Here is a 10,053-nt window from a genome sequence, read left to right as displayed (position 1 = left end):
TAAACATCTGTTTATCAACTATTCCTTTATATTTAAAAAATACATTCCAGTTAAAAATTAAAATTAATATGTCTGTATTTAAGATCTGCAATGTACTCTTACACTTATAAAATGCATCTTTGAGCACATCCTTAATTTCCAACATTAAAGGCACAATATGTAATTTTTCGCCACTAGAGGTCGCCTATTCAAAACAAAGGTGTAGCTTGATAACGCCGAGATTGAGCGCAAATCATGGGAAATGTCGTCTTCACCTCACAGGCGGTGGAAAAGAATCCAATGGGACAGAAATCATGTTCATGGATGAGATTATTAATGTTACTGTAGTATGAAGCAGAGCAGGGCCGAGTGCTGTGGGAGCGGAACGAGGCCGCTGGAGCGATTGCTAATGAGAGACGAGCGCAACACATGGCTCGAGAGCAGTGGAGCTTTTATTATGGCACAGTCGCCGCTTCCGCTTCTTCCGGTCAAGCGTATGTGGGGTAAAGCAGTGCTGTTTATCATATTAGATACATTTGAATGTGTTGAAAAGGATGTTAGAACGTTACTCTGTGCGTTCGCTCGATGGCTGCTATAAGACACTTGTTGCACACTGCAGTAAGATAGATCGATATTAGAATATCTTATTAATAAATTCTGGATGGCTTGTGTTGCTAAATGCCATGCAATTATTTTTAAAAACCTATTGTATGATGGAGAAAATACTGTATTACTGTTTCTAAAAAATAAAGCTGCATCTGATTATGCTATGTTAGCCACGTGACACGTTTCTAAGGCATGATGAAAACATGGTACTCATTGAAAATCAAGAAAACGAGATTCAAACAATAAGACTAAACGTGTTGAGCTATATAACAATGATTAGTTTTCTTAAATGTAACCAAACAGTTGTTTCCTTGTCTAATAAAACGTTTAAAGTGTCTTTGGTGTTTCCATGGTTTCTACAAAATAAAACTGGAAATCGAGGGTAATGCAGGTATAACGTCACTGATAGGCGACGCAATGACAAGGGGCAGGACACTAGTTAAAATTGCTTATTTCTCTGGATTTAAACATTCTTGAAAACATCTGGGATAATGTAAGTCAACAAAATATATTATAATCCAAAAATCTTACATATTGTGCCTTTAATGCATTATTCTCTTGTAGATCTTGATTGACACTTTGGTGCCCTTTTCAAGCCATATTCTGCCCTCAATTTGTAGGTTCAGTTATCCGCAGATTGACATGGGAAGAGCGGAAGCAGCATGTGTTTTTTTTTTTAAATAAATAAATAACAGCTTTGGTCGCTGTCAGAGCTTTCAGGCTTGGTCTTGGAGACTGAAATCAAACAGAATCCAAATGGCTACATTCACAAGATAATTAAGTGAATGGGAAAATAGTGCTATACTAAATGGAAAATCTCCGCTGTAGTACCTCGACTCCTGGTTGACATTTCTGAACACCACATGTTTAAAATGACAAAGAAAAAAAAGACACTCTTCATCTGTCTATTTTAAGGTTCCAGTGTCAATAGTTAATAATGCGGTTGTCACAAGCAAAACCCCTGTCTGATGACATAATGAGAGAGACTTGGGTGGTTCAAAACTTGAGGTCATTGATGTGGCTGATATGTGATCCTATTTTATGTTTTAGACATTGTACTTTTTTGACAGCAACATTTTTTGTGCCTCATTACTAAATGGAGCAAATTGTCATAATAGAACCTTCAATTAAACACCCTTTTATGGGCTTTTCAGCTAAATTTGAACAGTAAAATGATTATGAGACACAAAACAATTCATAACATGTCCAAAATGTAAAAGGTATCACACATATATTTTGCATTTAAAGCAGGCAACAACTTGCCCATCCAGACATTTATGAGTAATACCCTTGTTCTGAGAACCAATCAGTCCAAATATTTACATATTATTCTATATTATACCATGTTACACATTATATAGTCTTGCCTAAGTGTATTTTTGTGTTGTTTTACTGTGGTGGTTTTGTTTATGCAGCAAAAAAATAAAAAATAAATGATAATGCTGCAATTTTAGTTTGGAGGAAAGAATGCACAAAACAAAATATTGAAGATGAAGTAAACTATGTGTTGAACTAACAAACAAGACCACTACAAGAGGAAGCACACAACTTCAAACCCTTGTACTTGCATGAGAAATCGCCTGTGCGACAACCAGCCCCATTCATTATATATATGGGTCAATGACGTGACGTGTCATTTTTTTGTCCAAAGGCCTTAATAATAATAAAATACAAAGATATGACATCCAAAGTATGTAAGGTAGTACAACTAGATCTCTTTTATTGAATCCAAATGTTTATATATATATATTGCTACAGATAAAGGTATTTTAAAGATTTTGAAGTGTCAAAAGGTCATTTGGTTTAACCGTCCAAAAGCCAAAACAGCCATTTCATTTGTGATTAAAATATCTTAAAATGTAATAAATGTATATATATTTTTTATTCTAGTATGATTTTATAACATCATATATCAACGTAGTGCAAAATAGTATTAAAATTATGTGTAGAAGTAGTTGCTTTGTTATGAGAAAGAATGTCCGGAAAAATGAATTTCACTGATGTCATTTGGAAAAACCAATATAAAAGGACCATTTTAAATCAAGTCATGCGGTCAGTATCATGCGACAGGACGTGACATCATTCAGACACCTGCAAAGGACCACATGGTCGAGAAGCAAAGTAATTAACTCCCTTTTACCTATTTGAAAAATTCATGTTTTCACTTGCTCAAACGCATGTCCTGAAACATCAGGTCATTCAGTACAACCGCTATAAAACATGGAAAATGTTGTAATATTTTAAAAACTTGTACTAAATACAAAAAGGTTGATTGTCCTTTTGCTAGCTAGCCAGCAAGTTAGCAAGTTAAAAGGACAATCAGCCTGTTAGCATTGTTTGAAAATATCGTCATTCGGTATAACCAAAAGTTTCATTCGGTAAAACCGAAATGTTGGTTTTGACTTTTTTGGTCTCTCATTTTCTTGTAAAAAATGACAAAAGCTGTGTTAATTGATTATAAAAACCACATAATCTCATTGTTAACACTTAATAAAACTTCAAAATTAATTATATCTTCATTATGTTTTTTTAAACCTTATTCGTCAATGACCCATATACAATTCTTCTGCATGTCATTGAGAGTTTTGATTTAATTAAATCATATTTCTTCAATGTATATTAAAGTGATTCAAGGCATATTAGCTGTTCAGTCTTCGAGAAGAAATCATTGCTATACACACCCATGTCACTTCTGTGGTCAACATCAAGTTTTCTCTTGCCTTCTTTAATATCACCATGAAAAAATATTGCTGTTAGTCAAAATCCAAACCACAAGTGTAGAGGTACTCTAGTTTGCCAGACTGAAAAACTTAAGCAAACACAGACACCTGTCTTCAGTCTACAAAAATCTGGTTTAGTGGAACATTTGATAGTATGTTCAAGGTCAGACCTAAGAGAGAAAAAACAAAATCGCACATGCTGAATCAGGTAGGCTATCTGTATTCATCATTATTAATAGGCTAATAATTTTTGAATTATTCATTCATGTATAAATAGGCCTAACTATGTCTGAAATTACACACAAAATAAAATGTTAGCTTGTAATGACTTTTTTCTTCTCTTTAACCCATATTCTTAAAAAAAAAAAAAAACACCGTCATCTTTCTCTCAAACACATGCACCTCTCAAGCGGTAAGAGTGATTCACACTCACCTTAGAGCAGTAAGCTTCGTCAGGGAGGGTCTTATAGGCTATAGTCACCCGCATGTTTCCGTCAGAAACACACTGTACTGAAACGGCTGGTCCGAGCGCGCGCGCCTGCTGTTGGAATGTACCGCCGCGAAACTACGAATATATCCATTTGCATTGCGTCATTTAAAACTACATAATTATCCTCTTATGGGCAATTATTTTTTTTAACCTACTGTTTTACTTTTTTCTGCTGTTGAAGTAAAGATGACCAGGCGCTCGTATGGAATATATGGACATGACGATGCACCCTTTTTCTTCTACGTTCACCGGTTACTCGTTTAACTTTGTAATCTTAGTTATACATAATTTTATTTTTTAACTGTAATTTATATTTTTTATTCAGCCTAGTTAAAAGTAACATTCACTTTGTATATAAAATGATATATTTATTTTGTTTACAAAAACGAATACAAAATTAGTTTTTAACATTTACGCACGCAAGCAATCTTCGTGGTTTCTGACATTTTAATCCCAATGGATATTCGTTATTGACGGTAAGCAGTTGCATCGGTCTTCATTGAGTTGTACATAGATGCTGTGTCATAGGAACCCAAAGGAACTTTGTTGCAACATGCAACTTGTTTATATCTTTTTCTGGGTTTGTAATGCATCCGTGCAACCAACTAAATATGACTCACTATTAAATGACTCACTGTTGCATTCCTCAATGGCGATGTTGACTTCAGGACGAAAGAATAACACTGAGAGGTCAAATGCAGGCGAATGAATCTTGAGGAATGTTTTTTAAACAATTTGGCTGCAGGAGCCTGTCAGAACATGCCTGTTTCTCTCAGCTGCAGAATTTGGTGTGGCCATGAATAGGTTTCCCCTAATTTACCTTAAATTCTTCTTCTTCTTTTTTTATTTGACAATATGAAAGTATTGACGTTTGGGTGGGGCATATTAAAGTGCTCACATTGCTTTTTAAAATTAAACCCATTAAACTGGCAGCTGTGGTTGCCAGAAATTCACCATAAAAATACTGTGAAAATGCTTCTGATATTACAGGATGGCATATTGGTATATTTTACAACTTACTATATTTAACTGTGTATATATATATATATATATATATATATATATATATATATATATCAAGTGATATGACTTGAATCTTCCAATCTACTTAAACAATCAAAATTTTTACCATAAAATTGTCTTTTACCCTAATATACTGAAAACAACCGAAAGCCACATGATGAATCAGAGTTCATCGTAGGTGGCCTGTCAATAAAACTGAAAATGTATAACATAAAACACCCTAAAGAAGAAGTAAAACTATTTAAATAGAATATAATTATGTGTTGTGTCATGAAGGGACTTCAGGTTTGCTAGAACGTTCTGAAAATGTTCCCTGTTAGCTGAGAAGATGGCCTTAAAGTTAACACACTACACTCTAATTTAAATTTTTAATTAATGTGGTCTTTAAAATTATCTGTTTCTAAGATACATTTCTCCACTCTTACAACAGCTCTAAATGAAGATGGGAGCCCCGCAGCTAAACACTCCACTGAGTTAGCCATGCATCACGGCAATTCATCAGGCGAATCAACGCCACTCAACCCATTTTCCAATCACAGTCAATGGGAAGGACAGGCGACCTCTCCATCACTTGCTGATCCCGAGAATGTCACCTCGGAGAGACCGATCCTGAGCGGCCCCATAGCTGCGATGCTGTCGATGACCCTGGGGATCCTGTCTAACATTGTGGCTTTACTCATCCTGGCCAACGCATATGCCCGTCTACGTCGACGATCCAAAGCCTTTCTCCTGTTCGCCGGCTCTCTGGTGGCCACAGACTTTGTGGGACACGTCATACCTGGTTCAATAGTCATGAGGCTGTATCTTTCTGGAGGTGTACCCTCTGAAGACTACAACAGGGCGGACCCATTATGCCAGTTTCTAGGGGGCAGCATGGTATTTTTCGGACTGTGTCCGCTCTTTCTTGGTTGTGCCATGGCAGCTGAGAGGTGTTTGGGTGTGACAAAGCCACTGCTCCATGCTTCACTGGTTACGACCGCAAGGACTAAACTCTCACTTTCTGTTATCTGGTTAGCAGCTCTTTGCGTTGCCCTTCTGCCCTGCTTTCAGCTGGGATCATACACCTACCAGTACCCTGGAACCTGGTGTTTCATTAAAGTGCTGGAGGATACCAAGAAGGCAGACGTGGCTTTTGTTATGTTGTTCTCAGGACTGGGGTTGACATCCCTTGCTGTTGCTTTGGTCTGTAACACCATAAGTGGACTGACTCTGGTGTTAGCGAGGATACGAAAGAAACCCTGCAACCGTCGATCAGCTAAATCCCATGATATTGAGATGGTGGTGCAACTTGTGGGCATAATGGTCACATCTTGTATCTGCTGGAGCCCTCTTCTGGTAAGTATGAGCAATGGCAATAATTCAACTGCACCAGGAACACTGTAGGCAAGGGTTCTCAACTCTGGCCCTCGAGGTCCACTTTCCTGCAGAGTTTAGCTCCAGTCTTCATCAAACACACCTGCCTGTTACCTTAAATTAGCTTGTTCAGGTGTGTTTGATCAAGGTTGGAGCTAAACTCAACAAGAAGGTAGACATTTAGGGGCAGAGTTGAGAACCCCTGGCTTAAAGGATTATTTCACTTTCAAATGAAAATTACCCCATGATTTACTCACCCTCAAGCCATCCTAGGTGTGTATGACTATCTTCTTTCTGATGAACACAATCAGAGATATATTAATAAATATCCTGACACATCCGAGCTTTATAATGGCAGTGAGTGGGACCAATTAGTATGAGCTGAGGAAAGTCCACATCCATCCATCATAAACGTACTTTGCACGGCTCCGGGGGGATAATAAAGACCTTCTGAAGCGAAGCGATGCGTTTGTGTAACAAGTTATAAAGTAAAATATCTCAAATTACAAAAAAATGGGACTGGCGTTGTGTCAGTTAAGCTTTTTCCATAAAAATAGGGAAGGTGTAGGACGTAGTGTAAGCTTTTTGAACTGCGAGAGTTTTACACTTTCTTCGTAAGTAAAATACAAAAGGCGTTCTGGCGGAAGCTAGATATTTTTCTTCATAACTTATTAAATATGGATATTTTTCTTACACAAATGCTTCGCTTCAGAAGGCCTTTATTAACCCCCCGGAGCCGTGTGGAATATGTTTATGATGGATGGATGTGGATGAAGACACTTTCTTCAGCTCATACTCGTTGATCCCGCTCACTGCCATTATAAAGCTCGGATGTGTCAGGATATTGATTAATATATCTCCGATTGTGTTCATCAGAAAGAAGAAAGTCATATACACCTAGGATGGCTTGAGGGTGAGTAAAGCTTGGGGTAATTATCATATGAAAGTGAATTAATCCTTTAAAGTGTGCCTTGTGCAGTTGAATTATTGCCATTGCTCATTTCTAGCAACCCTTGCTTTATGGTAAAATGAGATTAGAAGTATAATTTAGACATGAAAAGTTTGAGCAAATGTATGGAAGCTCATTTATGTGTAAGAGTAAAAAATAAAAAGGTAATTGCAGTTTTATGTCCCATAATTACTTTATATTTCACGCTGTGACTTTATATCTTGCAGTACACTGTAAACCCTAATAAGTTTAGTCTACTTAAATGATTTGAGGAAACTCATCTGAGTAATGGTGCCTAACAAAAACTTGTTTTATCAAGTTCACCTAATGTGGAATTCACAGGAGAATCTGTTTCTTGTAATTTTGACTTCATATCTCACAATGTGACTTTATTTCTCATTTTAAAGTTTATCTTATGATTACTTTTTAATTTTGTTTCTCTGAGGCATAAACAGGCTTTCGTATCTAAATGCTTGGCCACATGTAGAACAGCAAGAATGTTTTTTTTTTATGAAGCATATTTAAAAGCATATTTATGAAGCAATTTTCTAATCAATCATTATTCAGTTTAAGGACCAGGAAAGCATTGATAAAGGCATGCAACACATGGGTTGTTTCTGCTCCAGTATCTGCACCTTAAAAACAGTTGTTCTGTCCCAAAGGACATAATATAATGCACTTATACTATGCATTATGCACTCAACTGTCTAGTGTATGAATTTTATAAGGTTATTTTCGGAGTCTCATAGCCCCTCCCTGCAACAGTTGAGTGCATGAAGTGTCCAACATTCCACACTTCATTTTCAGTTAAGTGCATCAACCGAGTATTTAGTGCACATTTTTCTTTTTAGAATTTTCAGTATAAAACACGCTATTTATACACTACTTACAAAAATAAAATAGTATGCGTACGCAAACTGGGATACACCTAATATTTTAAATTGGATTTCTTGGACCTTAATATTTTGTGATAATCATAATCCTTATGGTGTTTTGTCTTTGACTCTTAACTCTAGATTGTTGGCCTTATTACAGTGAAACAGTCGTACGAGGGCTCTATTGGAGATGACCTTGCCACCTATAAGACCCTGATGATAATGGGGGTGCGAATAGCTTCCTGGAACCAGATACTGGACCCATGGGTCTACATTCTTCTCCGTCGTTCCATCCTCCAAAAGATTTACCTCATCACTAAACGTCAAACAGACTTTAAGGAAAGCACTTTTCGCTGCTGGGAGATCCATTCCTTCCCCAGCTCAGAGAAGAATCCTGTCAGTAGAGTCTGAGTCTGATTTTACTGTCTGTACATCAGTAAATACCATCAGCTATACCATTGAGGATCTCAGTGGCCGCCTTTTATTTCAGCATGTGGTACACATATTAAAAATGTATTTATTTAAGCAAATTTGCACAAAGATAAATAGATGAACATTCCTTTTACTAACTAAGGATATAGAGCTCTAATAATAAGGATTTGGTTGGAAACATTCATGCCAGTGTAACAGAGAACTGTAATTATTTGGTGTCTTGGGCCTTCAGTTAGTAATTAAAGCATTAATTCAGCCAGTTTTATAGCTTAAGGTCTGGGACAGTGTTTTCATTTGTCACCAGCTGTTCCCCGTGACGACAGCCCTGGGCATGAAACCTGACATGATAGTGACAAGTGGCACTAAACAATATATTAAAGTATTTGTTTTACTGAAAAGAAATGTTCACCTAAAGTTAACCCATCACAGATTTAATACAGCATGATCATCAATAATATATAACTGTGAAGAAAACCCATATTTCTGAGACTGAGTTTCCCTTATGTTTATCTTGCATATATGTTACTGTGCAAAAATGCTCATGTGAATAAGTATTGTTTATGTTATTGTATAATTTATTTCTTGTGTTATCCCTCCAATTTTCTGGAGGCTTGTTGTTATTTTACATTGAAAAACATTATACATATTACAACAAAACAAATTACTGTGTGTGAATTCTATTTCTGTTGCTACTTATTTAACAAGTTTTTATACTTTTTTTTTTTTACTTCGTAAATAATTTGCCGCATGAAGCACGCTAAACCAATCTGCAGGCTGAAACTTAATAAAATAAATAAATTAACAAATATATAAGTATTTGAAAAGACAAAAAATAATAATACCCAGTACTGTAAGTGGTCACTGATTAGGCATTTCTATTAATTAACTAGTTATTCAACATTGATTAAATAAATAATTCTCAATGTTGGGGAAAGTTACTTTTAAAAGTAATGCATTACATTATTGCGTTACTCCCTAAAAAAGTAACTGAGTTACTTTTTATGGAAAGTAATGCGTTATGTTTTTTTTGCGTTACTTTTCCCAACACTGGTAATACGTAGGGTAAGCTGTCACAGAATATGCCATTAAATTGTTTGATATAGGCTTTTCAGCAAACTTTAAACAGTTATGAAGCACAAAACTTTTCAACAACTCAAAACAGCAAAAATGTAAAAGGTAACATAAACACAACAAACTATGGCACAGTGATTGAAAAATTTGAATAAACATGTGACAACCTATCCAAACCTTTATTCTTATTTAGCCTATTGAACTATTGCCCACTTTCACTTAAGCAAGTCCCAAACTAAAATGCATTTTTGAGCTGTTTTAAAGGGATAGTTCACCCAAAAATGAACATTTTGTCATCATTTACTCTAAAAAGGGGAACAGCAACTGTTTGATTACCATCATTCTTCAAAATATATTCTTTTGTGTTCAACAGAAGAAACAAACTCATACAGATTTGGAACAACTTAAGGGTGAGTAAGTGATGACAATTTTAATTTTGGGGTGAACTATCCCTTTAACTGCACTGAACAGTTCAGCTGCATTTTCTAAATTCTGAGTGGCAGTGGAGAGTTTCAGTTTGAGAGTTAACCTGACGACTGTAGTGCATTTTCAGAC

At 36.0% G+C, this 10,053-nt stretch overlaps 1 protein-coding gene across 1 annotated transcript; it reads left to right on the top strand.

The window, feature by feature from the left end:
- The first annotated feature begins 3,057 nt into the window (after nt 1–3,057).
- ptger1a (prostaglandin E receptor 1a (subtype EP1)) lies at nt 3,058–9,069 on the top strand. Its single transcript, XM_051897140.1, has 3 exons — nt 3,058–4,271; nt 5,249–6,153; nt 8,137–9,069. The coding sequence occupies exons 2-3, from the start codon at nt 5,299–5,301 to the stop codon at nt 8,404–8,406; spliced, it is 1,125 nt and encodes a 374-aa protein (XP_051753100.1). The 5' UTR covers nt 3,058–4,271; nt 5,249–5,298; the 3' UTR covers nt 8,407–9,069.
- The last annotated feature ends 984 nt before the right edge of the window (nt 9,070–10,053 follow it).

The sequence above is a fragment of the Ctenopharyngodon idella genome, chromosome 6 (assembly GCF_019924925.1).
Source record: "Ctenopharyngodon idella isolate HZGC_01 chromosome 6, HZGC01, whole genome shotgun sequence".
NCBI classification, from domain to species: domain Eukaryota; kingdom Metazoa; phylum Chordata; class Actinopteri; order Cypriniformes; family Xenocyprididae; genus Ctenopharyngodon; species Ctenopharyngodon idella.
The sequence above is the reverse complement of the archived record's forward strand: the minus strand, read 5'-3'. Positions and strand labels throughout refer to the sequence as shown.

What these genes read in the sequence shown, in the direction of transcription:
- ptger1a (XM_051897140.1), top strand. Translation starts at nt 5,299, where the DNA reads ATGCATCACGGCAATTCATCAGGCGAATCAACGCCACTCAACCCATTT. An exon ending in TCTGCTGGAGCCCTCTTCTG is followed by an intron (nt 6,154 to 8,136) that starts GTAAGTATGAGC and finishes TCTTAACTCTAG; the next exon opens with ATTGTTGGCCTTATTACAGT.